This window comes from Pyrgilauda ruficollis, unplaced genomic scaffold (assembly GCF_017590135.1).
Source record: "Pyrgilauda ruficollis isolate IOZ18807 unplaced genomic scaffold, ASM1759013v1 scaffold23, whole genome shotgun sequence".
Classification (NCBI taxonomy): Eukaryota; Metazoa; Chordata; class Aves; order Passeriformes; family Passeridae; genus Pyrgilauda; species Pyrgilauda ruficollis.
This window is the reverse complement of record NW_024522539.1, coordinates 13,296,884-13,324,864: the sequence shown is the minus strand read 5'-3', so window position 1 is coordinate 13,324,864 and position 27,981 is coordinate 13,296,884. Positions and strand designations below refer to the sequence as shown.

General features: G+C 39.2%; 1 protein-coding gene across 1 annotated transcript; it reads right to left on the bottom strand.

Moving 5' to 3' along the window:
* Window positions 1-524: 524 nt before the first annotated feature.
* MINDY2 (MINDY lysine 48 deubiquitinase 2) lies at window positions 525-27,756 on the bottom strand. The gene is made up of 9 exons (XM_041469363.1): window positions 26,975-27,756; window positions 19,257-19,314; window positions 17,006-17,070; window positions 14,333-14,491; window positions 13,395-13,497; window positions 12,703-12,845; window positions 5,243-5,416; window positions 4,126-4,299; window positions 525-2,746 (listed from the first exon to the last, which is right to left on the bottom strand). Exons 1-9 carry the CDS (start codon window positions 27,632-27,634, stop codon window positions 2,627-2,629), a joined length of 1,656 nt encoding a protein of 551 aa, XP_041325297.1. The 5' UTR covers window positions 27,635-27,756; the 3' UTR covers window positions 525-2,626.
* Window positions 27,757-27,981: the final 225 nt, after the last annotated feature.

The following is a 27,981-nucleotide window of genomic DNA, read 5'->3' as shown; positions in this document are numbered from 1 at the left end:
GGTGCTTTTGGAATGGTTACTCCCAGTGGGGCATAAATTAAGCTTCCAGGTGAATTTCATTTTGGGTATTAGGAAGCTCAACTGCTTATAACTTTTGCTGCTAACAAGTTCAACTCATGCAGCCCTAGATTTCAGGAATTTTTAACCTTTTTTCCAAAGCTTCAAGACCTGTAAAGAAAAAAGGATATTAACAGAGGACTGTTTTCATAGCATGCCTTCCATCTCAAATACCCTGAAACCTTTACTCCACTATTGAAAGAAACTGAATGATCTGGGAGTTGCAACTTCATGATGAGCATTGCATTTAACTCTTCTTCCTTTGTGACCAAATGACCATAATTCCTCTAACTACAGAATATTAAGTTTCAGATACAACATCTGTCTGAATCTGGAAATGTTACATGAATTCTTCTAATATGAACAAGTATCTTAGCCAAAGAGATAAACTCCATAGCCACAACAGCTAGATTCCTTCCAAAAGGAGTTAAAGTGGCAATACTGTCACTGAAAATAATAACAAACACTTAGCTTGACATATTTATTTTTCAAGGTCAATAAATAAATGTAAATACACAAAATTTGGAAAAATCTTAGTAACAGAATGTTTTTAAACAACATTCTGGCTTAAAGTCTCTGTTATTGACACTATTGGAATAGTTTCTCATCTACTTAAAGTAGCTAAGTCATTATGTTGGTGATCCTCCATCACATTAATTTCTGAAGAAGTTAGGCTGCTGCAAAGGAAAAAAAGACATCAACCTTTGCTTTGACATAGAAAATTATCTGAACTGCATACATTAAGTATTAAAATTACTTCTCTGGGCATGACTTTTCTAGAGAAGATATTTTTAAATTTACAGTTTACATATTAGAGACCTCCTACTGTTCATTACTTCATCATTATAAAAGGGAAATCATAAAAGTGGAAGAAAAACAAAAGAGGAAAAGGCATGGAAGAAAAGTGATACAAATTGGCCCTTTAGTTGGTAAGACATTCTTCCTTTATGTCATTTTCATTCTAGGTTGGTAACAGATGTGTGTGATGACCGGGTGCCATCAGTGCAGCCAGTCTGCTTGAAATAATTGTGAAGTGGCTTTTTACCAGTGGACTTGTGGTAGACACCCACTTTTGTAGACATTCTCCAAACACCTGGAAGCAGGAATGTCATATTCCACCTCAGCTTGCCCAGGTTATTCTGTGTGAACACTAAGGCTTAGAGCACAGATACAGAACTTGTCCAGGAGAAGCAGCCTTTTTCAAAAGTATCTACAAATCGCTAAATAGAAATTTTTATCAAAAGGTTCAGCAAGAACTAATTGTTATTGATTTAATGGAAGTGGAGGAAGATTTGTGGTTCCCTCAAAATTCATCAAGTGTTCTGTTTCTGCATTCTATAAATACTACAAGATGCAACTTGTTTATTTGGTTCCCATACATTAGAAAAATCTGGTTTCCAAAAATTCTAAATTAGTGATTTAAAAAACAAAATATTACACCTGATCACCTTTCAAACCATCTCAGAGAGGCAGCTTCACTCCTCTCTCACCCCTTCAGAAGTGTGCTTTTTTAAGAATACATGATTTATAAAACAAACAATAAAGTGTGTTTCTAACTACAGTACACTTGCTTAAATATACAAGTGGACATGTTAACGTCATGTTGAAGTTCAAGGTACTTCTGGATAAAAGGCAGATAGTTAGTTATTTTAACTCTGCATTCTTATATAGAATAACGATTATTATAGACTTTAGTTTCCTCTCATCATTCATCTATCATATGGAGAGGTCAATAAATAAAAGCTTATCTGGTCCAGTTTACCTACAAGAGGAAAAAAATAATAAAAGAAAAAAGAAGTTACCTATAAAATTACTTGTTTAACCCTGATAACATCTGAGTTGCCATACCCAGTTTGTAGTTGCAAGAAAAGCAAACAATATTCATCTTGCTTTTTAATAAATGCCCCATTTTCTTCATGACAATTTTCGTATGCTGCCTATCAAGTCACATATTCTTGGGGCAAGAAAGCTGGCCAGGAGATGCAGTGATAGCAGTAACAAGTATAAATCTGGGTTCAGAAAAAGAACATACCAGATCCAGAAGCAAAGAAATCTGGACACACTGAGGAGGCAGTGCCCAGCTGTTACTTGGGCTCATGTGTCGTGGAGACTATACCCAGCCTAAGATATAGTTTCATACTAAGGAAGTAACATAGAACTCTGTTGTGCTCGTGTACAGACTTCAGGAAAAAGCCTTACACAAAATGAATTACCTTGGTTTAGAGTAGAAGATAAAATAGCTTACTAACTGATGTAATGAGTAATGGATGTCACTATGACACAGGACTTGCCATGAGTTGTGTGTTCAGCTACAAGGTGCAATATTTCTTATGACTAACTCAAAGCACAGCCGCATCCAACTGTGATTTGGAATTCCCTCTTGAGCAGCACGCGCTATGACTTTGAAGGAAGTCTGATTGGTACAAAGTCATCCATCCTCTCTTGGAACATGAACAAAATCCATGGGGTAATCAGGCACAGGCGGCATGTAACAGGTTTGTCTTCCTTTTTACTCCTTGTTTTTGCTTCTGAGGACATGCACTTGGCTCCAGATGGAATCCATGTTCTGTTACAAGAGAACGCAGCTGTTCTTCTCTTTCTCCCTCTCCTTCTCTCGAGGCTCTTTGCGTTTGCGTTCGTTACTCCCGGATTGTCTTGTGCTGGCTGGAGAGGCAGCACCTTGTACCTGCTGTGTGGGGAAGATAACATGGGAAATAAACCCAGCACCATTGCACATACAGCCTGAACTCTTCCTGTGTGGTCAAGCTCACAAACAAAAAGTTTAAGTATTATGCAAACCAGTGGAGTTCAGGTTGGGTTTTTGGTATATACTCCAGGACCTCCACAAAAGTTGTCTATTTCTTGAAAATTAAGTCAGCTGAAAAGATATTTCAAGTTTCATGTGTCCCTTCTGTTGTGTCCACATATACTGATCAGTAGTTTCAATAAAATATGGTTTCAAGCATTTTCTGGCACTTCTGTATTATTGCACTGGAATTTTTTCTTGGTTTCTCTTGTAAGTACATAATCCACATTTCACTGTTTGCAGAGTCAAAGTGCTGGTGTGGACAGCGAGATAATGGTAAGGCAGCAGCTTTTTGTGACTAGAAACTCTTTAATAACTTGGCAAGGAAGTTGGTATACAAAGGCAACATAAGTTTTGTTAATTCATCATCTATTCCCTCTGCTACCCATTCACAGCTGCAAATGAGCAGGCTCTTAATCCTGTTCAGCAGGTTCTTCAGTTCCTTCTGCCTTTGGCAGATATGACTCTATGTCTTAACTAGGTACTGCTGGTTCTATTAAAGCAACAAACAGTGCAAATAACACAACTTTTACCTGTCAAAATTCTTGTTTCAAACTTATCAGTTAATGGTTCTGAATTACTTCAGGCCAAAGATGCAGGCTTTATATAGATTATTTCTTATATATTTGTAAATAAAAGCAGTTCTGAAAGCCCTCAGCGGTTAAGAGCTCTCTAAATCCAAACCACCAATTAAATATTGTATCTGGCACAGAAGATTCAGTTAAATTGCATTTTTTGATAGACATGTGCATGAATCACATTTTCAAAAGACTTTGAAAAGAGCTGCTCATGGGTATGGGATAGAAAGGTGTACTGGGAGAAACTGTGAATCGCCTAATTTGGAACAACAGAATAGATTCACATGCAATCACAGTCTGAATCACCTAAAAATGTACAGCAAAAAACTTTTGCAAGGCAAAATAAAGACAAAGCTTCAACTATTATCAAAAAGGTTAGCTCAATACACTTCTGCAAGTAATGTAAAATACTAGCTAATACCATTTTGTAACCTGACATATTAGTTCATACCATCATTCCGAATTAAGTATAAATGAAACCCTAATTTAGAAGGCTAAGCCTGCTTTAAAGTATATAAATGTCTGCAGTTGCCATATCTACATGCATACTCCAACAATTGTAGTGTATTCCTAAAGATTCCTATGTTCACCTCAGGCTGAAATATGTACAAGCACAGATGCATCTATGCAATTATTCATACTTTCTAAAACTGATGATCATATTCTGTAGTACTTTCTTCTTACCTGGACCTGAGCAGCTGCTTGTTCTTGTTCCTGATAGTACTGGGAAGCTCTCCTGTCCTCCTCTTCCTGGAGTTTCTTTGCTAGCTCTAGATCACTGATTCCTTCTGGGATCTGTTCCCAGTTAATTTCTTGATTCTGCTGCTCTTGTTGTAGAGACAATGCCATCAGGTAATCCTAAAGAGTAAACTTGTGAATTAATGCTCTTTCACAGAGAAAAGAGTCAAGTCATACCAAGTGAATTTTTCAGCATGTGCAGCTACACAGTACCATCACTTTTCTCCAGCCTTATCTTCAAATGGAGATCAGGAATTTGTTTCAGAACCTGTCCATAACCTCAACTGCAGGAAGGCTGAGAACAGCTACTTTACATGTCTGCTTTCACAATGACTAAGCTGCAGCACAGAAGACACAAAAACTAATTTTAGTTTAGTAATGTTGTTTTCAGGTTTAAATTCTATTACCTAGACAGCCGCAAATTATCTGTCAGATTTTTATTCTGAGAGAGAGAATTATTAATTTTCCCCCAATATTTAAAAAAAAAAATTAATGGTGATCACTATAAACTTGTTCAGAATGTAAGATTTTCAAGGAACTTAGCCTTGCTCTGCACTTGTGCATTAACTAGTACAACACAGCCCCACCTCAGACATGACTTCTTCAAACTCTGTGTCTCAGCAAGAATAACAAACAGCCACCATGACACACAATCTCTTGTGGGGTCTGTCCTACACTCAGCCAAGTGGGCAGCTGAAGGCAAAGTTCAGCTATGACAATCTTAATGAGCTGAGGGGAGTTTGTTATGTAGGAAGAAATTCCACAGTCTGCTTCTGTTTCCATAAACAAAACAGAGGTGACATTTCACCTGAGTGAGGACTTGCCAGAAGTGGATTCTGAGAGATTAAAATCCCATTTTCCAAACTACTCAGTTGGTCTCACTTTTCCTCCCTCAAAACCCTATTAATACATTCAAGTGGCATTTTTGGGAACCCCAATCTAATTTACCTAAAGGAGTTTTACAGTCCCAGATATGCATGAGTATACACACATCTGTGGAATTACACATAAATATGACTAAAAATTGGTACTAACTTAAAATGGAAAGGCAGAAATCCAGTACCTGATCTATTTGATCCTGCTGCCCTCTGTAGACAGTTTCAGGGTCTGATGGAGGCCTCAGGTGGAATTCAGAGTCACAGAAATTCCCATCACCATCCACATTGTGTAAACTTTCCCACACAACCTTCTCTTCTGTAAGAAAGCCCTGGTCTGTCACCAGCAGATAAAGCTGACCCTGTAGAGAAGAACAAGGAAAACTTGTAAAACTAAAAAAAAAAAAAAACTTTTTACAATCTAAGTAGCAGAAATGATACAAATGTTGCATTCCAATAAAACATTCATTTAGAGTTTTTAGCACGTTTAGTAATTAAATAAATCAGCATACAGCATTAAACCACTATACTAGTGTTCACTGCTAAATTAACAGCCACACTATTTCTGTATTCCATCTTGCAACTCTTCATTCTTAATGGAAGTTCATATTGATTAATATAAAACATTAATATATATACATGAAAGAATATATTAATATATATCAAGCTATATACCTTGACAGCTCTTTAGAAACACACCAAAGAAGTGGACTTAAAACCTGGCAACAAAAACTTTAAATCCTAGGAGTAATCACATTAAATTCCAAAGGCAAGATATGGAGACAAAGGTGACCTTTCCAAACAATCCAAGAGGCATTACCTCAAAATGGCCATATCTCATACCTCAGACTTCATGTTTCATAATGACTTTTGATAGAATTTGAGGTCGGTGTCAATTGAAAGCACTAAATTTAAGATTCTTGCTATCACTTGTTACCAATAATTGCTTTTGTTGGGATTTTAGTAATTTTACAGTTCCACAAGACCAAATTTCTTGATTTCAGAGTCTGAAATTATAAAATGGGCTGGTCTGGAGTGAAGGAAACAGTGCTAAGAAGTGCAGATACCAAGGCACTGGAAGGATGAAGTTCAAGCTTAGGATGAAGGAGAAGGAGAGGAGCTGAAATCAAAGGGAAATAACTGAAGTAGGCACCAAGTAAAAGGAGATGGTGCTGCATGTCTGAGGGACAGCAAAGCAGCACAAAATACTTGTTTAAATTTCCATTTAAATCAATCCATTTATTTCATCCTACCTTTTTTATCATGTTTTAGGATTATACTCCAAATTAAGAATGTTGTTACTGACCATAGAGCATATTAAGACTGAAGCTCCCATTAGAATGACTGAATGTACCACATCAAGACACTCAATACAAAATTTGTAGCAGTGCTTTAGCTGTAAAAATCAAGGCAGTTTATTGTGACATCCACAAAAATTTGGTATTTGTGTTCCAGCAGCACACAAAGGGTTCTCAAAGATCACTGTGCTCAAGTTGTACCAAAGCAAGAGGCAGATCCTGTTCTAATGATTTCTAAGGCTAAACAGGCAAGAAATGGAAACTCTGTCTATACTCAACACATAGAGAACGAGCTCCCTGACTTCTCTGAAGTCATTAAATAACTCTCTAAGGGAGATGTTGAAATTCCACTCACGTCTCGTCAATCCCACTCTGTTTACAGCTGCCCCTGCTGGGGCTGGGAGGTCACTTGATGTAACAAAAATATTATTTGAAGACTCACATACAGTAATTATTCCAATATTACCTAATACCATAACGTGCACTTATACACAAGGCCAAACGGAGTGGATAAAAAACCCAAACCAAAACCAAAGAAGTAACACTACTGTATGTTCAAGTTTTGGAATGGGAGTTAACCAGCACAGGGGGGTTCACAGACATAAATGCAAGAGTCAGCAACAAGTCTGATCACATAACACGATCTAAGAAATCATCTGTCCCTTGGAAACCTGCCTAAGAAATGAATGATACTCTGACACTTAAAATTACCTGAAGAAAATAAAAGGAAGTAATTCTGCAACATTTCCAGTTTGCACAAAATACCTATTTCACAACATTCTGTATACAAGAAGTCTTCAAAAAGATATTTAAAAAAATCCCAGAATTTTTAAAATAAAATGTATTTGAACTTTTAAGTTTTATTTTGAACAGTACATTGACAAACAAAACCTTAAAAAGGGGGTGGTTTGTGTCTCTCAGGTTTTCCTCTATTATGCCATACATTAGTTACAGCCCATAAACTGTGCAGCTTAGTAATACTGAAATTGTGAAAATACTAGTTTTCCTATCTCCAAACTATTATAAGCTTAATTTTTCCACACACAAATATTAAGGTATATCATTGCCTTCATAGAATTAGAATCTAGCATCTAAGGATGGATTAAAGCTAACATTTGTTTGAAATAGAGACCTGTTTCAAATCTTAAATACAATTCATATTCTTTGTAAGAATTTCTCAGTCAAAAACTGATTGTAAAAATGTCACATTAGAGTAAATAATACAAAATAAATGTAACACAGCTCCCTAATGAAAGGCAATCAACTGCATTACATATCACCACATCACCTGAACACCACCACTGCAATTCCAATACCAACTGCATACCTTCAAACATTCTGCTTCACTTGAACAAAGCTTAGCAAACCAACAAACACAGGCTCCATAGGACCTGATAAGGTACCTGACAAGGGACAGAGTTCCTGCTCACATGATTGGAATGAAAGAAAAATGGGAAATCACACATCAGAGATCCAAAGTCTTCTTTCCCTTGTTTTTAACCAGCTTCTCTGATCTTTACATCATAGTAGTATAATTAAATTGGATTCCACAAAAAACCCCAACCAGGACCCTCACAATATTGCTAATGTTCATGGAACCTTTGGCAATAATTTCATATAAAGAGGAGGTTGCTCTTCTGCTGTGAGCTGTAATGTAGCCTCTCATCACGGGTTTGTTCTTCCATTTGCAACAAGAAAATAAGTGTCCTATCTACAGACTGGCTCTGTAGGTGCAGTATTCGTGCCAGGCACGTTCTCTCCCCAAAGCCAAAGGCACAGGCCACACTCAGTGGCACACCCAGGCCCAGCAAGGACTGCCCGTGACCCGAGAGAAGCGTTCACCGACCGCCCTTCGCGCTGCCGCGGAGCCAGGCCAGCCTGCGGCCAGGAAACAGCCGCCCTTCCCAGGCACTTCCACAGCCCGGGCCGGGGCGGCCTGCGAGGGACACGGACACGGCCCCGGGGGAGGGACACGGACACGGCCCCGGGGGAGGGACGGGGACACGGCCCCGGCCTGTGCACAGCTCACCAGGCCCAGCTCTGGACACTCAGCTAACCAATGCACGCAACAACGGCTCCCAAGTGCCCCTCACCGAGAACAGATGTCACGCTTTACAACATGTTTCTACCCTCAGAAAAATCTCAACTGGCCATTTCTAGAGCACTACCAGATTATCTTTTAGATTTGTTTTGAAATGTGGGGTTTTTTTAACAAATACCCAGTCTCATGGGTTAACACTGCTCCCCAAAATACCAGCAGGTAGTAGACAGCAAAAGTATCTACTATTAACTATCGTCAACAGGGAGTAAAACGGTGAAAGTCCCAAGTGCGTAACTACTGTAGACACAGTTTACTCTAACAAAGTTATGACTAATTATTTATCCTAAGAATCAATATTTAGATATTGTAGACCAATGCCCAGATTTTATAGTTTCACATATAAAAACCTTGAACTAAAATTGAGGATAAAGCAAGATTATTCTCCCCAACAGGGATCTCAGTCTTCTGGTTTGCACAAAAAAAACTCCCTCTCTGAAATGCACAAATATAGGCTACAGGGGATGTTACTAGACCTCCTTTCCTTGGATAATTTAATAATCAGATTAAATAAATAATGTTTTTAAACTACTTGTTCTAATGCCAATTACCAAATTTCCAGCAATTCAGAAAACAGAAAAAGAAAACCAAACATCTGTCCAATAGCTTTGTACAGTAAAGACAAATATTTTAAGCCTTATGTTTTGAATAGTCAGTAAATATTCTCTTGGACTTCTGGATCAGATCCCTTCGTTTTTGTAAAGATGTTTTAAATTGATGAATGAGTGTTTTAATTTTCTCTAACAGTTAAAACACTCAGATATACTAATATTAAAAAGTTTTTTTTAAAGACAGTATGTGCTATTGAATTCAGAGTAATCCTCAGCATAAGAACTGTACACTTACTAAGAAATTGAAAAATAAACATGTTTTTAAACAGTTATATTCATTGCCTCTACTGTGCCAATCTTAAATGTCCAAGGAAAAAGTGCAATTATGAAATACACTTTGTATTGGAATAAAAGTATCTGTTGAGTTCTGAAGCAGAAACACAACATTTATAAAGTAGAAACCACACATACTTCAAAACCCAAACAAGTAAGTGCCTTGATACTTTTCAGTAAAGAACACAGGTGCTATTCAAACAAGTCTGTGGGAAAAACATTCCAACTGAACTAAGATCTTCTTACCAAACTGATCCCCTCTTTACAGTCCTGTTTTTCCTTGATCTAGGGAATTATCATTTGTTGTATTTATTATCTGCATAATGAAAAGCAAAGGCAAAAAAAAAAATCACATTTTTAAGTGCTGAAAATTATTACTGTATAATCACATGAGCCAAGACTACTAGTATGCAATAAAAGGGACAGGAAGTAGAAAAAATTATTACTTGGGCAAATGGACAAGGTATGGAAATTCAAATCCTTTCACTAAAATATCAGCCTTAAAAAACCCACACTGCACCTAAAAAATATTCCCAGTGTACAGGTTCTTGTATCAGCTGTACATTAAAGCTGCCAAATAAAAGCTCAAGCCTCAGCTTAATTAGAATAATAATCGCTAATTACTTAAGCTGAGTTTCTAAAAATACACTGATTTTATTACATGGACATACACATTTATTAAGTTAGTTCCCTTTTGATTAACTTTATAGCTGCTTTATTTATATGTTTCCATGTATTGGTTTGGAGGGGAAAGAGACAAAGGCAGTATTAGAGAAAAAGAAAAAATAATTGCATCATTTTTGCCCTAGAAGTTCTGTACCTCCATTTTCCCTGGCATATGTTGTGTCTCCAGTTTTCCCACTGGAAAAACTTTTCTCCATAGTCCAGCTACTGCTGACTACTGCTCAAACTGTGGGGAAACTCCATCTGCAGAGCGAGCACGAAACCCAGGAGATGGAAACAGTGGAGCAGTTGAAAGAAATCTCAACTCTTCAGCAACAATGCATTTGGCACTCACATGAGTATCCTCGAGGGCCAAACATCTCTGGAGAGCTGATCTTGGCTAAAAGCCCAAGTTAAGTCTGTTTCTGACTTGATTCAAAAGACCCCCTAGATGTATAGCTACTGCAAACAGCTGGGTAGGTAGGAGCCAAAAGAGTTACTGCTGCCCCTAAACATCAATTTAAAAGTTATCTTCTGTCTTTATTAAAAAGTTTCTTGGTATCTCAAATTCTGCCATGTACCAGTCAACAGAAATCCAAATCAAAATGAACACTGTTTACAAGCAATAACCTCAGGAACAAAAACATGTAAATAACATGGAAATGAAACATAACTACAAGGTCATTCCCTATAATGACTGTGAAAAACAAGAATAATGACCTCTATTTCAAAATTTAGCATTTCAGATTTCTAAGAATTCTCAAAAAGCACAAGATTAAAACCACTGTGACTTAGCAGCAACAAACTTTAAATATTCAAGCCACACTCATTTTCAAATATTTTAACTTTATATTTCTTAGGACTTGTATTTAGTTCTTACAGGTAAAACTCAAGACACAGATTTTTACTTACTGCCTTAACCTGTTCCATACTTTTAATATTGGCTGAGGGTATTTAATTCATTGAAGTGTTGCATTTTATTTCTATAAGGAAAAAGGATCTCAACTGAGAAGCAAATGTTTACAAGTATGATGAAGCTGATAAAGCACAGACACACACCAGGTTTTACCCTTTAATGTAATACTGGGCTGCAAAAGACTACAAAGAGCCCATGTTTTAGAAAACTAATCTGTATTTATAATCCACAGGTCAAAGTGATACTCATTGACTGTATATAATATACAAATAATATGGTAAAGGATTTAATAATAGCACAAAAAACGTGTTATTTCCAGAAGGATTTATGAATTTTTATCTAGAATGGCCTTTAAACAAAGTAAAAGAGTACCTGCACCTCTAGATACCATTTGTACCCAGAAAGTACAGCTGTACTTTTACTTTTTTAAAACCAAACTATGTTGAGGCTGGGGTTTATTCTTCCCTCCCCACTCCATGTAACAAGTGTAAAACAGTGTACAGGCTTGCTTCACGAGCTGCCACCACCTAATCCAAGAAATAAATTTAGAAAAGCAGAGAGGGGAAAAACTATACTCAAAATTGTAATTTAAATGAACTGCATCAGGTAATATTTGACCACACAGATTTATTTCACAGCTCTGGGTTATTTAAATGGAAAAAGGGAGGAGAAAGAGCCTTTTACCTGCCCTACTGCTTTAAGCGAGTGGCATCGTATACAGTTTTAAAACAGATCTCAGATGTACTCTAATCAGAAAATCACATGTGTTACCTGCTTGTCATTATTTTTCAGGACTGTTCAGACCTTAAGCTCAGCTTATGAGTAGTTACTCAAAATGCCAAAGATTAGCTCTGACAGTCAAGATTAACAGAGGGAGGAAAAAAGGACTAGTAGTAACAAATGAGTGTCATTCACATGAGGTATATGACATTATCATATGATGGCAATACCAGGGGTTTCTTAACTTTTTTGCATGTTACACACCTCTTCTTTTTTTGCTTTTATTACCATTATTCATAAGCACAATGAATACATGAAATTAAAGTCTCATTAAATAACAGATGACCAAAACGTAGTTTTAAGAGTTCTATACAAGGGTAAAAACCCATACCCTACCATCCTAGCAAAAGCAAAGTTGTTTTAGCATGAAGATGCTCCATAAATGAATGTTAACTTGCCAAACCAGATTCTCCATTCCATGGAGGAAGGAGTCCCAGAAGCACTAACCAAGCTGACACTTGCTTTTTGTATCCTGGAATACTCCTTTCACAACTGCTGCCATTTTGCCCAGATACAGATAAAAATAATTAAAAGAAATTCTCTTCCCTAACAAAGGGAACCAATATTGTAGCTCATTTCATCTTCTCCAAGCATTTGGGATTTTGCATATGGACCTATTAATCTACTGGCCAAATGTAATGCAAACTTTTAGATCCTCAGAAACAAGAAATTAATTAAAGTAACCTTTTTCATGCCAACCACAAACTGCAAGAAAATTTAAGCCATCTAAGAAGTGTACATAACTACACCTAACCACAAAGAGTTAATACAGGGAGCAAACTGAACATAAAGGGAAAGGCTACAAGAAGATTTAAAGTAGTAATGGATCCCAGTGACTAAACCACTGTAATCAATAATTCCTAAGTAACATTTGCAACAGACCTTACAATCATTGTAAGCCATACTTATATATAACAACCTGGAATTTAATTATATTTCAGGACAGTAAAAAAGCATGACTTGCTTTGAAACACAAAACACAACAATAAAGACAAAAAGCTGGATGTACCTTGTATTTGGTCATGGTGCTAAAATGGTTGTTCCTGAAGAACACACAAAGCTCTCCCTCCTGGACAGCTGAAGTCAACTCACACAGTCCATGGTATGTCAATTGCGTAGCTGTGTTATTTAGGAACTGCTCAGCTACAAACCCTACAAAAGCAAAACATACTGTTATGTGTGTCTATTACACACTTGCTAATATAAGACCTGAAACAATAGCAGTATTTTTCCTATCCTTCCCCCTATGTCCCCATATTGTCACAAGCCTTAGGGAACACATAAAAAGAGGGGACAACAAGTTTCAAAGTTCTAAAACCACAGCATTGTAAACAAACCTTCCCATGTTCAGAAATGCTATATTCATTTCTAATATTACTCATATTTTTACTTGTTGTAATGGAGTATATAATTAATATTTTAATTATAGCAGATACATAGCTAAGTCGAAATCTGAATGCTGCCACAACAGGGAAAGTTCTTGCCAGCTTTTGAAAAAGTATATTAAATAGATCAAAGGCAAGCATCAGAGAAGTTGAGAAGACAAGCACAGTGTTTGTGCCTGCCTAGGGAAAGCAGCTCAGCACACAGAATGCAGCTCTTCCCACCTGTATCTCTACTCAGCATCACCCACATGCAAAATATCTAACTTAGATTTGGCAGGGCACATACTTCGATAAAATATGGAAAAACATGACTTACCTTCACTAACCAGTTCACTGTTTTCTGACTGTTTACAAGAAATTATCTTCTCCACCAGCTGATTGTAACTGCAGTTACCAACTGCTTTTACTATATCAGCAACCTGCAGCAGAAAGGAACAACATGGAGAATTTACCTTCGAGAAGAACAGAACACAGCTGCAAGCCAGTGGCAATTATTAATAAGACAATAAGAATTCAATAAAGAGAGGAACTTACCCCCTTAAAAAATCTAGGCCAAAACATCTAGCCCAGAGTGTTACATATTTGCTATTTCAGATCCTATTTTAAATCCTTCAGTTAACCCTTAGCATCAAAAGCTAAGGCAGATGGAGAGCATGGTATGAGTTGGATCAGCTGGGCCAGGGTAAGAGAACAGCAACTCTTACCAACAGGCCATGAAAAGAAAAACTCTTAGACATTATTATTCCAGCCAAACTCACCAGTTTCACCCTAAGCAAACAATACCACTTTATTGTTTATTAAATAATATAATTAAAAATAAATTACATGTTTGCTAAAGATGCAGTTCTCTCCAACCAGTTCTACCATCCTCATTTCTCAACAGCAGTAACTAATAAATCAGAATTTAAAAAAGGAGGAAAGTAACTTTGTATTCCTTCCAAGTGTTCTCTAATAAGATTTCAAAAATGATGACTGGGACACTGTATCTGGGGCAACCTGCTACTTCCCTCAGAAAAACAATTCTCCTTTACAGAGTCAGAGAAGGCTTTTAAAGTAGTTTGACTACAGACCCAGGCTCTGCAAAGTTCCTGCACTAAAAACACAGCCTGTATTCACTCCTCAGTTTTTATGACTGGGTTAAAAAAATTCATTACCCTATTCATTACTGACTTGTTAAAATTCAGAAATACCTCCCCTCCCACCAGTAATATTCAGGATAACATTTTTTTAAATAATTGAAACAGAATAAGTTACCTGAGGGTCCACTAACCATCCATGGTACAAGGGGATATCAAGCAGATCAAACACTATGCATTCAGGTGTGTATTCAAATACTCGGACACCTGTGAACTTCACATTGACATCCAGACCCGTCTGCAACTTGTGCAGAATTGCCATTGCATCACTCATATTCTGACAATAGAAAGGAAAGAACAGATGACCCAACACAGCTTTACACTTAGTGATTACTCTTGCAACCCTTCATCATTTAGTACTCAGCAACTCAACACTTCAAAAATTTTTTCTAAAGGGTAAATTACCTAAACAAATATTTCAATGCACAATCACTTTACACATTGTGCCAGGAGATATATGAAATAAAAGAATCTCCCTCTTGTCACCTCTATCTGATTGTTTCTTCTTTTACACCCATAAACTACTTTAAGGCAGTTCTGATTGCTTTTAGGTCTATTTCCCAAAGCCACAAGCCAGATGTTTGCAAGAAAACTGAATTATAAGGGAATCTTCAAGGGACTTTTCTTGAGGTTTCTTCTCCCCTTTTAAGCCTTCCCTTACAAGTCAGGCTGAAGTACTTGTCACTACATAATGAATGATCTACACAGAGGCACTTGCTGACTCTAATTTCAGGGTTCAGTAGTGAGAATCAGAGTCTTAATTGTTCACCACTTTTTTTCTTTAATTAAAAATTTCCATCTTATTTTGGGTATACCTTTAAATGGCCTGTAGATTCTACTGTTGAAACAAGACAAGAAAGTAGCACTTATTATAGTAGTGATCCCAATGGAATCCTAAGAGAATTATCAAGTTATGAAGTTCCAATCACAGAAAGGAAAGATGAGCCAAAGAAATCGTGCTTTGTGAGACAGTTATCTTGAACCAACAGATAAAAACAATTCCTGACATGCAGGAAAAAGAATTTTCCACTAAGTGAGAAAAGTCCACAAGAGTATGGTCACAGAAAGTCTGTGTAAAAGATCTGGGGAAACGGAGGCACTTTGCTTGTTTGTTTGGGGATTTTTGGGTTTTGCAACATTCTGTCCTTTAAGAGGAATTCAGGCTTACAACAATGGGAAAATAGCATGACAAAGACCAGAAATGCAAATTGGATAGGAGATGGAGACAGCAAAGATTCACAGACTGAAACTACCGATGGTTAAAGACAGCTGCTTCTGTTGTCTTCTGATGAGAATCTGCACTTGAGCATGGCTGTTTTAATGCTTGTAGCCCTTTAACTGCACTGTTCTGTCAAGTTTCCATGGTCAGGAATGGAACAGCTCCCACTACCTTACTACAAGTTGCTTCACCTTACTGACAACTTTGCTGTCGCAAGGTTTAGAATTTAGCAAGATTTTGAAGAAATTCTCAAGACTGCCTTCACCTTTTAAGTTTTTATCATTTTAAAAGCAAACTAAATCACCTTAACAAGAGCATGTCATTAGAGGGACCAGATATCAAATATAAAACTGAGATGTTTTGAAAGAAATTTTGTCATAGTCTTACTCTGCTGAATGAATAAGAAGTCCATAGTAAGTCAGCACTAGCCATCCACAAATTCAGACCATACATCTACAGACAATAGCTGCATTTATTTCATTAATGTTTACTTTGCAAACAAAGCAGGATTACATCAAACAGACCAGAAAACCACAGAAGTCTCTCACTACAATTTCAACATTATCACTTCTACTTTAACTATTTCCATACTTTCAAAGCAACTCAGAAGATTTCTAGAACAGAAGACTTCTTTGAAATTACATGGCTAAAAACTTCAGGTATGTGACATTTATGTTGTAAATCCATATAGCTGAGCATAAGAAAGCTAGAGGTTGTACTTTCACCAGGCATAATAGTTTTGATCACCCTCCTATAAACTGATTATAGCTATAACCTTCTACAATACAGAACTGTGTGGAAGAAAATAGCCAATTTCATTATTACAAAAGTAATTTCTATAATGTGAAACAAATCAATCTCAAGTTACTCGATTTGGCTTTCAACACTAAATGAGAACAACAAAAAATGATGTAAGAATAAACAGAACTATCTTGAAATCTTATACCTATTAAAAATTCAAATCCACATTCCATGAGTAACCAAAAAACCACCTATGACTACAGACAGGGCTTGGAAAATATATACTAAATCGACAATTTTTAAAACTAATAGCATTAATTTCAGTACAGAAAGAATTCTGTGATGACATATAAATAGTGGCCAGTGCAAATAACCTTGCCTTTCATAACACGGGATCAACATCTTTCTGTCCATCACCATTAAGAACACAGATCTCTCTTACTCAAATTACATTCTCAGAGAAACTCTGGCAGGCACCACTGAACAGAGCAACTGAAGGACATGCAACACAAGACTTCAAAAAGCAACCACCCTGTTACATACTTTTATTAGTACCTTTGTGTTGCACTTCCTCAATAAAACCCGTTTTACTTCATTACTGTTATTTCGTAACAGGGGAAAAAGAAGTGTCTTCTGTTGATAAATACTGAGTTTTTCTTCACCAATAGCACATATATAAAATTATTACTCTACATCAAGCCCAGACAAAATCAAATCACAAACAATGGTCTGTATGTTTCTAGTTTTTAACAAGGTGACAAACCCTAGGTGAGAAATGTAGTTTTAGCTTCCTCAGACATAAACAACTGTGTTTTAGGAGCAGCTCCTTACCTGCTCATAATTAAGTCGCTGAATTTCAGATATCTCTTTAGGTTTTGCATCAAGAATGTAGTCTCCTAAAAGAAAGCAAAAATGAAATTAAATTTATTCCACAATCAAGATTCAACATTTCTATGAATGTTTCTGACTGAAGCTGACTGATAATGAATACCACAACTGAAGTTTTCTACCAAATTAATGAGATCACATTGTTTTATAACCTGAATTATAATTATGGAGTAAAATATGAATATACAAACTTAGTAAGATCATATTAAGAAATAAAATTCAAATGGCCAACACTGTTACTAAAGCAACATTTCATAATCTCTTGGGGTATCATACCAACCTCTTTGCTATTCAAAAGCTAACTTCCCTCTGTGCCTCAGCTTAAAAATATAAAAAGGTCAAATTGTTCACAGTAAGGTATGTAATTCTGTAGACAATTTAAAAAGACAACCACTTATCCTGACTGATACAGTGAATGTTTTGCTATGTTTTATACGCCAGCAAGTCTACAAAACTTGTTGTGCTGGTTTTGACTGGAATATAGTTAACTTCCTTCCCAGTGGCTGGTGTGGGGCTGTACTTTGGATTTGTGCTGAACACAGGGCTGATAACACAGAGATGTTTTTGTTATTGCTCAGCAGGGCTCACTCAGAGCCAAGGCCCTTCCTGCTTTTCACAGGGCCACAGGAGGCTGTGAGGAGACACAGCCAGGACAGGTGACCCCACTGAGCACAGGGACTCCAGACCAGGTGACATCATGCCCACTATGTAAAGTGGGGGGTAGAAGGAGGAACACTTGGAGTGATGGATGGCGTTTTTCTTCCCAAGTCACCACGTGTGACAGGGTGCTGCATCCTGGGGATGGCTGAACATTTGCCTGCCCATGGGAAGCAGTGAATTAATTCCCTGTTTTGCTCTGCTTTCCCTATATTGAGTCTTTAACTCAACCCACGGGTTTTATGGCTTTTACCCTCTCCGTTCTCTATCTGATCTCACTGGTAGGGGAGTGAGCAAGGGGCAGCCTGGGCTTAAACCACAACACTTGTATTCCACCTTTGTCTACAACACAAAGGCAATAAATTAGTTAATAGTTAATCATCACACTGAAGTTGAAGATTTATGACATCTTTAGAGACTAGTATCCACTCTCCAGATTTTATTTCAATGTTTTTGTACTTCTTCCCTTGCTCCATTACTAAACTCAGGAAAGTATCACTATAAGTTTCCTAATTTATACTCTTGAAAGTTGTTGAAGGCTGTTTTGTTGGGTTTGGTTTTTTTTTCAGCTGCAGAAGAATGGCTAATCCTGTTGAGTGAACAGGAACCTAAATAACCTGAACACAATTTTATTACTCAATTTAGTAAAATAATTCCAGAAGTTAATACATGCCTTCAAGAAAGAATACACATCTAGACAACAGGGATTATGTAGTGACTTCAGACAGTATTGTGTCATCAATGCAATTATAAGAAATGCTTAGACACAGGGAGCAAGGTTTCTTAGTTTTTGGAGAAAATTATGTAGGTAACTCTTTTCTTCAACCAGAAGACTCAGCAATTTACTTCTGAAAAGAACAAGCTACGTTCTTTACAAGCAAAAAGAAAGAAAATATCATAAGGGTTTTTTTCTCCTGCTTAAGAAAAAAATCAAACCTAGTCTATTAAGTTCAAACATTTTATATTTGTCAAGCTACAAGGGAAGGAAAAGTGGTACATACAGCTTAAATACTATCACAACTGCACTTTTAACACCTGGATCATCGGGGCTATTAAAGTTCCAGCCCTGTCAGATACAAAGAGCTGCAGTTTTGCTGAACACTGAATATGATACCAGAGAAGTGCCTGCAAATGAGACCCCAATCACTGTGAGGACCACAATTTTTCTTTTTATTTTCATTGGGACAGACTTCCAAGGATTAGAGTTACTATAGACAATTAAAGACAGAGTTGAATTACTATATTCTGTCAGCTACAATAAAACAACACTGTAAGAGACATGAATAATTTTAAAACTGTCAATGTGTTGGTGCACTGAGCCATACCAATTGCATCAACTAGACCAATCACTTTGGAAAGCAGTGCAGAAAACTTCTAAAAACAGTTACGGAAAAGCATGAGTAACTGAATACTGTGAGTAGTTTTCTGGAATCAAATAAAAAGCTGAATAAAGCAGTAAATACATAAACCAGTTCTATGTTGCTACACACTACAAAGTACAACATGCAAGTGAAAGCAATTTATTGCAATTACTAACCTAAGTATTCCATCAGCTGTTCAGCCGTTATGATTTCCATCATCGGTGGCAGTTTAATCTGTCAAAGTAAAAGTATATTCTCTTTATAACACCACAATCTAAAAAGCATGGCATTTCTAGACAGAAGACTTCTGATTACATTTCCCTCACCAGTTTATAAGGTCATTGGCGTACTGGACCTCTACTAAATAGCAGCCACATGAAGAGATTAAAAAGGCACTTTGGTTTTTAGAGAAACCACATGAACACAGCACTTACTTCCAGGTGCACACCTGATACTGCTCCCTTCTCCCACCAAAACATTTCTCCAGCACCCCCTCCACTTCACAGGCACCCACACCACTCGCTGCAGTGGCTTAACTACAAGCACTCAGAATTAACAGACTGGGAACTGTTAGGAAAACTTCCTCTCAAGTCTCTGACTCCCTACCTTCATGAAAATTCTTAACTGAGCATTGAGCATTCAGAGTATTCGTTTTGAGTATTAGCTCAAAAAGTTCCTGTGTACAAAGTCTCTAAAGGACCCAGTGTCAGTAGCTGCTGGGACAGGGAAGCCAAAGACTTGTGCAGGTACAAGGAAATGACCTCCCAGCCTCTCATCCCATGTTCACATTCCAAGGTTTAACCATTTGGTTTAACCCCACACAGAGCAGACCAGACACACAGAACTCTGTGGTGAATATTCTATTTTCCTCTTCCCTGATCTATTCCCACCATCATCATGTGCTAAAACCAACCACCTTGGCAGAGCTAAAAGCTTCCTGCATTCTCATCCCTTCCAGCATCCCGGGTACACACTTTGGTTGAACACTTCTATGTACTGCAGGAAGAAATGCAACAGGCAAAGCACAAACACATACAAGGACATGCTTCTGGCAATCTGAAAAAATACCACAGGAGGATATAGATCTCAAACACAGTGCACTCAATTTTTCTCTGTATAAATGTGAATTTTATTTTTCTAGGGTTTTGGGTTGGTTTGTCTTGGGGATTGATTTTTAAGCTCTAAGCTCTCTTCAGTTTTTAATTTTCTCATCCTATCTCCCTCCACCATCTCACCACTCAAAGTCTACAACAGGTATTTATTATATCAGGAATTTTTAAATCAAGTTCCTCAATACTGATCACTGCTGTCCTTAACACATATAGAAAGACATGACGTGAGACTGTTAACTCATGGTTGAGACTTAATAGGTTCCACCTACTTTTCTGGTTGTGGAGAAGGAAGTAGAAAACCAGGAGATGGAAAAGCAATCTACATAAAACCTTTGATGCAGCACCCCAAACTCAAATATACAGTATAGCAACACACCACTTTGTTCACATTGTGATGGAGAGGGTTTTCAGTATGAAAACTGAGCTATTTTAATAATATTTCCCTTTACAGGGAAAATGAGGTAGGCTACATCTGTCTTATCAATTTTAGTTATATTTGACAAAAGGTAAATGTATTAAATATATAAATTCACAAGAAACTTGAAGAAAGAGACTCAAGTTAATATGGTTTTCTTATTTATACTCTAAGAAATATGTCCCTACTTGGGTTAAAGTTAACATATGCCACAAATTGATTAACCCAGAGATGATGAGCTTATAAAGAAGCTGGTAGTAATGGAATCTGGGAAAGGAATTAAAGAAAAAAATCAGGCATGCATGGGTACATGGTTTTTTTGAAAATATTAAATGAATGACAACTGGTTGTAACTTACAGAACTCTCCCAGAAACTAATGCTCAACAGGCTAAATGCTTTCATACTCTTTGATCTTTTCACAATATTCATACTGAATATTCACATAAATACAGTGTATTGAGCCATCAAAACAATAGGACTACAAGTTCAAAAAGCTGCTTCTTAAACTCCCAGTGGGGACTGGCAGCATTCAAGTCTTAGCAAACACCAGCTGTGCACACCCCTGAGCTCATCATCGCTCCTAAGGCACAGAACAGCATCACCTCCACCAGCCCTGCCTCAAGTGCTACAGCACTGCTGCACATCTGCTACAGCACAGCGGTGCCAGTACAATATGAAGGAAAATCAGCACCATTCCCTCGACTGTTAACTGGGCTCCTGTGATGATTCTTTCAGGACTGAAGTTAGCTCTTTTTATTATTTATTTAAACTATTTGTATCAGATCAGCCAGCACTGCTTGGAGGGTTCTGCTCTGCACCACATTTGGAACCTCCAGAAGCATGTTTACATGACAAACACCAACTCTAAAGCACAATTACAAGCTTACCTCTATTTAAGCTCTATGTATAGAGCTTAAAATAGCACAACATATTATTCATATCACTGGTTAACAAATGGAACTATCCCTCACAACTGTAAAGCTAACTATTTATTTTTTTACTGCAGAAAAAGCAAAGTGGTTTTACTCATATTTTCAGGATCTCTCAAAGCTGGGTATTTTAGCAAGCTACATCTCAAAATTAACTGCTTGATTAAATGCTAAGCAAAGTTAATTGGTTACTTCATGGAGTAATTTAGGGCTGGCATGTGTAGTAGGACCTTGATCACACCTTTGAAGTGGGCTAATGGGGTTCCAACACAGTTCCAAGTACTTCTGCACAGAGCTGACTTAAGGATATACAGAGAACATGACATTTCCCAGCTGTTCAGAGCTTCATTGCAAGCACTTAAGCGACAGGAAATGCACAGCAAAGAGGAAATGGGAGAGAAAAATACCTTAAGAATTAAGGGAGAGAAAACATTATACAGAACCACAGTCATTGTCCAGATAAATCAACAGGAGAAAACAATGTAAGCAACAGTAGTAGAAGCTGCTGTTGTCCATAACAATCTGTTAATTTGAGGGACATATTTTTGTGATAGGTTTCAATGTTTAGTTGCTAGATTTTACATCAATTCCACATTTTAGGAAAAATGCATTTCCTCAACTCCCACCCATTTCCTGTATCCCTCTACTCCAGTTTCCTGGTCCTTTGCCCTGATGGCTCTTTCTAACTCTAGCTACATTTTACTTCCTACACTCAGGAGCGGGAAACTTAGTCCTTCTCACACAATTACAGCATGACAAACAGTTGAGACGTATTTTAATTAAAAGACAACAGTGGTAAACAAATTTTCATATGGAACAGACTGTCTAATAAAACTTACACAGTTTCTATGAATTAGACTATAAACCCCAAAACTATATAATACTGATTTTCCACCATATTCTTCCACACTACAAAAGGGCTTAAAAAAATTAAGTTATATATTCATGCACAAAGGATAACACTTCTGAAAATACTGAATATCAAAAGGGTCCAAGAAAATTTCTAATGGCTTATATAATAAGTCTTATATAAGACTTATAGTCTCAAAACATGTTTATCTAAAACATGCAACTCCTCTGAACACAGTGTTCCAGAGTGGTATGGGTAGCTTCAAGCAGCTTTGACAAAAAACAATTAATATTCTCTGCAAATAAGTGCCCCTGGCCTGGCAGGAACAGCTTCATGAACCTGTGACACAACAGCGTGTGCTGCCACTCCACGTCCTCAGCGCCTGCCCCTCAGCCAGGTAGCCTCCAGCCCCTGGGAGTGGGCTTGTTGCTGTGCCTGGCACGGCTCCAGGCTGGCACCTGCGGGCTCAGCTCATCCCACAGGTGCTGGAGGAAGGGAGGCTGCCAAGCCCCGCTGAGCAATCTGTGCCAACTCCGGCCATACGGACGGGCAGAGCGCGACAGGGACAGCACATCACGTGTGAAGGGCCAGTGCCAGCCCCCAGAGCTGGCACCACCACTGCAGCCTCTGACCAAGGGAGTGGGGATCAGCGGGAGCTCACTCTGCTCAGCTACTCTCAAAAGGGCCATCTCAAGGAAAACCTAACATCAAGAATTTCTAAGCAGAATTTTTCACTCTACCTCTTCTCTGCACGTCAGTTTGGATACATCTAAGCAAGAAAATGGTTATATAACATTTACTTACATAATTGTTATGATACCTAAATAGGTAATTTATACAGTCCTAAAAGTTTCCAAAATTTTAGTAGAACTATGTGTGTAGGGAACACAGCTCCTTCCATTTGTTGAGAGGATTATGATACAAAAAACTTGCAAAGACATTTTCAAATATGCAATATCACTGTTCTCCTACATAAGGACAAGATATTCCACATGCGTTCACTTTTCAAGACAATATTAATATGACTTATATTCTAATTGTATAATGTTTTCCCTCTGCTTATTTTATGTTTCACAATCTTCCCTGGACATTTCAGATATGTAATTTCTGTGCAACATGTTAAGGTTCACAGAGTTCTTCAGGTACAAGAAATCACATCCCACCTAAGCACAGAGCAGAATCACATGGCACCCTCACTAAGCTTTTAGCATCTGATGATTGCCACATCCCCCCTGCCCCAAATTACATTTAATGAAATGCCAGAAGTTATCAGAAAGTGTTGCATGTACTACATCTAACAAAGATCACAAAAGGCACTTAGAAAAGCCAACTTTGCATTGCTAAGCTTAACCACATAGTGAGCAACAGGCCTGAGCTAAAACTGAGCAATCTCCAGATTTAAATAAGCTGAAAAACAGTGTGCTACACAATTCTACATCAGAGAACAAAACTCATGCTTGTACATACATTTAAAAAAGCTTGTTTCAGTCTCTACTTCTGCTTCATTTTCATCACACAAGTCTAAGTGGTTACAACACTGTTTTGCACAACAGCTGTTCTGCACAACAGCTACTTCTCCAAGTTGATATCATAGTGCTTTTGTTTTTCTTCTTAGAACATTTCTCTAACACTCCTGTAGCAGAGCTCCTTGGCTCTCCCTCCTATAGGCTAAACTGCAAGTTACACTTAGGCAGACTGCAAAAACACTTCAAAAGAAAAGTAATTTCATAATTTTAATATTTAAAATACAGCTTCTGCAATCTGCCACCTCAAAGTTTTATGTATCCTTTGAAAATAGTGGATAAAAGACAGGTAGCAGTTTTATCACAAGCTTAGTTCCAAAACCTGGTATTTTCAAAATGGAATTTGAACAGTCACAGTGGGTGCTACTATTTCAGAATTTTCAAAACCCTAACTGCCAAACCAGTACTGCACTTAAGCTGGCTGAGACCAGGTCTATCCACAGGATGACCAGAACTCTCAACCCTGTCAGGAAAAAGTTCTAAAAAGGAAAAATGATGGCTGATACAGGGAATAGAACCCAAAGTGTAACTGTTTAACTTGTTATTCCCTGTTGTGATTCTACTTTTCCTCCGCATCTCCTTCTTATGCTCTATTTTCCCCCATTACAGCTTCTTTTCACCTAATATGTACTATGGTATTCTCATTCTACTTTTGCCTATTTTCATCTCTCAGTCTGCCTTCTTGTTCCCAAGTTATAATTACTTGACCCAATCTAGTGTTCATGCTGGTTCAGGAGGAGTGAGAAGGTGGATGTCCATCCTCAGCCTTCACACGCAGCAAGCTGCTGTCAGTGATGTACAGATGAGCTGCCACCCCAACCACTGTGAACGTGGTTCTTGACTATGAACTGGGGAAAAGAAAGGCCAATTTGTAGAGGCAGTAATTAGGAAAATCAATTACAAGCAACTACAATATATAAACAAATAACAGGAAAACCTTCAAGCCTATAAGTAATAACTTGTGATGACAGTTTCACCAGTTTAGCTGCCTGTCTGCAACTCATGTAAATTCTGCTGAGGTTTTACACAGACAGAACTATAGAAAACTTCCTGTAATCTGAGCAATAAGAAACAGTAGGGCATTCCCAAGGGGTATTTTGGTTTTTGCCTATTTATAGAACTGGGTATTACCTTAATTCTCACTAATGTAGTATTTGATCCCAGCAGAATGTCAGTTAAAATTCTGGTTGGAGAGCACCAGCAGAGGGAAAAGGAAAAATGTTAAGGAACAAAACCTCCAAAAACTTGAATTCAAACAACAGGACCAGTGCTGTCCCATTTACATCTTCCATTAAGTCAAAGACTAAAAAGGAAGATCCTGTAACTAACAGTTTCTTTTAAAATGCCCCCTCCCAAATGCTAAGGAATGGCAAGTTTTTCAAGTCACCCCTAGATGCCAAAGAGGGAGCACAGAAAGCAAGTGTTCAATGCTGAAGCCTGTGGCAACATTCACACCCTCCTGAGGATAGCAGAACCTACATAAGGCAATACCTAAAAGTCACACACAACTTCCCTCTACTGCTTTTACTGATGCTAAAATACCAGCATCACTGTACCTAGAGTTTTCCTCCTGACGTCTATTCTTTTTCCTCCTGAGCTATTCTTAGTCACACACAACTTCCCTCTACTGCTTTTACTGATGCTAAAATACCAGCATCACTGTACCCAGAGTTTTCCTCCTGACGTCTGAGCTATTCTGCTCACAAAAATGTGTAGAAATTGTAACTCAACCAAAAGCATTAATCTTCTGCATCTAAACAAATTTCTACCTGCAGATTTCTTCTCATACCATATTCTCATTTTGACCTTTTCCTAAGTCACCTGTCACACTGCAAACAACCTCTTACTCTTCCAATACCAATTTCTTCCCCTTGCTACTACAACATAAAAGCTATTCCTGTGAAGCTTTCCTATTTCAGGACTCTCTTCTATCAGCTCTTCAGTCTTCTGGGGCTGGATTGCCAGCATTTCCTGAGACGTGCCCCTCATCCCTGTTTTGCAACGCACACAACCTTACAGCTTTCCTCCAACAGACGCTCCTTTTACAGAGGTATGTTAATAACTAGATTTTAATTACTTAAAAGACTGGGGAAAAAATTATTTTAAGACTATGGGAAGCCCACATCCACAATGGCTACAGAGCACAAGAACTTCCAGGTCTCAGAGCTGTACTTGATCACTACCTGAATTATTCATTAATTTAAATAAAATCTGTACTGCTTAACTGTATGAATGTGTCCCTATTAGGCAGTTACTCCTACAAATCAATATTTTGTACAATTCTGCATTTTGTACAATTCTGCATACACTTTATTATAAGAAACTAACCTATTTTCCAAAAATATCACTTATGTGCTCAGTGCTATAAATAGTAATCTTTACTTACTAGAAACCTGTACACATCAGTAAGCTTTTATATATTATATATTGTTTAGGTTAGTAAACACCATCTAGCTATTTCTGTTTTAAGACAACAACAAAGTCAGTCTATATATGACAGCAGCATCTACATAGTATATTGGCAACATACTGCACGGCAGTATTTGTTTTCCAAGTTCTTCTGTATGTGAGACATGTGCTTAACAGCAGAAATAAGCCTGAAATATTTCTTGAAAGAATCACGGAATGGTTTGGGTTGAAAGAGACCTGAAAGATCCATCAAGTTCCAGACCCTCTGCCTCCAATACCGACACTTTTCACGTAGCGTCCACGTAGCGCAGAGACCCAACAAACCTGGCCTTGGACACTGGTAGGGATGGGACAGGCTCAGGCTCCCTGAGCAACCTGTGCCAGTGCCTCATCACCCTCACGGGGAAGAATTTGTTCCTCGTATCTAAACTCGCTCTCTGCTAGTTTAAAGGCATTCCCTTGTCCTATCACCACATGCCCTTGTCAGAAGTTCCTCTCCAGCGTTCTCGAAAACGTCCTTGTCCTAAACAGCGCAAACTTCCCGCGGTGCCCTCACGCCGCGATGGCTCGGGAGCCCCGAGCGCTGCCGGCGCCACACGAGCCGCCGAGCGGCCCCGCCCGCCCGGCCTCGCCATGGCGCCCGCCCGCCCGGTACCTTCCAGGCCAGGAGCAGCACGTTCATGATGGCCAGCAACGGGCAGGGGCCGTTCTCGTTCTGGGTGATGACGGGCGTGTTTTCCTCCTTCCAGCGGACCCACTTGATGTGATAGACCGACTGGCCCGGGAAGCGTTCCTTGGAAGCAGAGAGGAGCTGCGAGCCCGCCGCCGGCCTGTCCCCTTCGGGCTCCGGGGCCGGGCCCCCCGAGGAGGCCCCCGCCACCACCGCCTCGTCGGCGTCGCTGTTGAGCTCGGAGCTGCTCGGGCAGCAGGAGTGCAGGTTGGAGAAGGACTCCAGCGAGTCCAGGCTGCGGGACTCCTCCCCCGGCGGGCTGGGAGCGCCGCTGCTCCCGGAGCCGGCTCCCGCGGGAGCGCTCTCCGAGGCGGGCGCCGCTCCGGGACTCTCCGGCACCGCCAGCCCCGCGCCTTCCGCGGCCGCAGCACCCTCCGCGGCCCGGGAGGGGGACGCGGTCTGAGGGGCCGCGGCGGGAGCGGGGGCCGGCGGAGGGGAAGGGCTGCGCCGCCCGCCGCCCTCCTCGGCCTCCCTGCAGCCGCCCTCGTCCGCCGCCGCCTCTCCCAGGCGGAGCCGGCTGGCAGCGCCCCCGCCGCCCGTCTGCAGCGAGCCCGGGGGCGGCGGGGGCTGCGCCAGGCTCTCCATGCCCGGCCCGGCCGCTCCGCTCTCTATTGGCACCGCAGCGGCTGCGCCTCCGCCCGCAACGCCCGCGACGCCATCACAGCAGCGGCGCCAGCTCCGCCCTGCCGGGGACGTGCGGGCGGGGGGGGAGCGGCCGCGGGTCACGGCGGGCCCGGGGCGGGGGGGCCCCGGGGCGGGGCGGGCAGCGGGAAGGGGAGGGAAACAGGTGAGTCCGGCTCTCTCGGGGCTGCTCGGTGCTCTTCCTTGCAGTTTCTTAGACAGTCGTACTATAAAAAACACGGCTGTGGCGAGTATAATAGATAACTTGAACAATTTGATTGTATAGGCTCATTGAAAGAGAGGAAGTTTAG

What these genes read in the sequence shown, in the direction of transcription:
- MINDY2 (XM_041469363.1), bottom strand. Translation starts at nt 27,634, where the DNA reads ATGGAGAGCCTGGCGCAGCCCCCGCCGCCCCCGGGCTCGCTGCAGACG. An exon ending in TGCTGCTCCTGGCCTGGAAG is followed by an intron (nt 19,315 to 26,974) that starts GTACCGGGCGGG and finishes TTACTTTGACAG; the next exon opens with ATTAAACTGCCACCGATGAT. An exon ending in AGCAGGATCAAATAGATCAG is followed by an intron (nt 4,300 to 5,242) that starts GTACTGGATTTC and finishes TTTACTCTTTAG; the next exon opens with GATTACCTGATGGCATTGTC.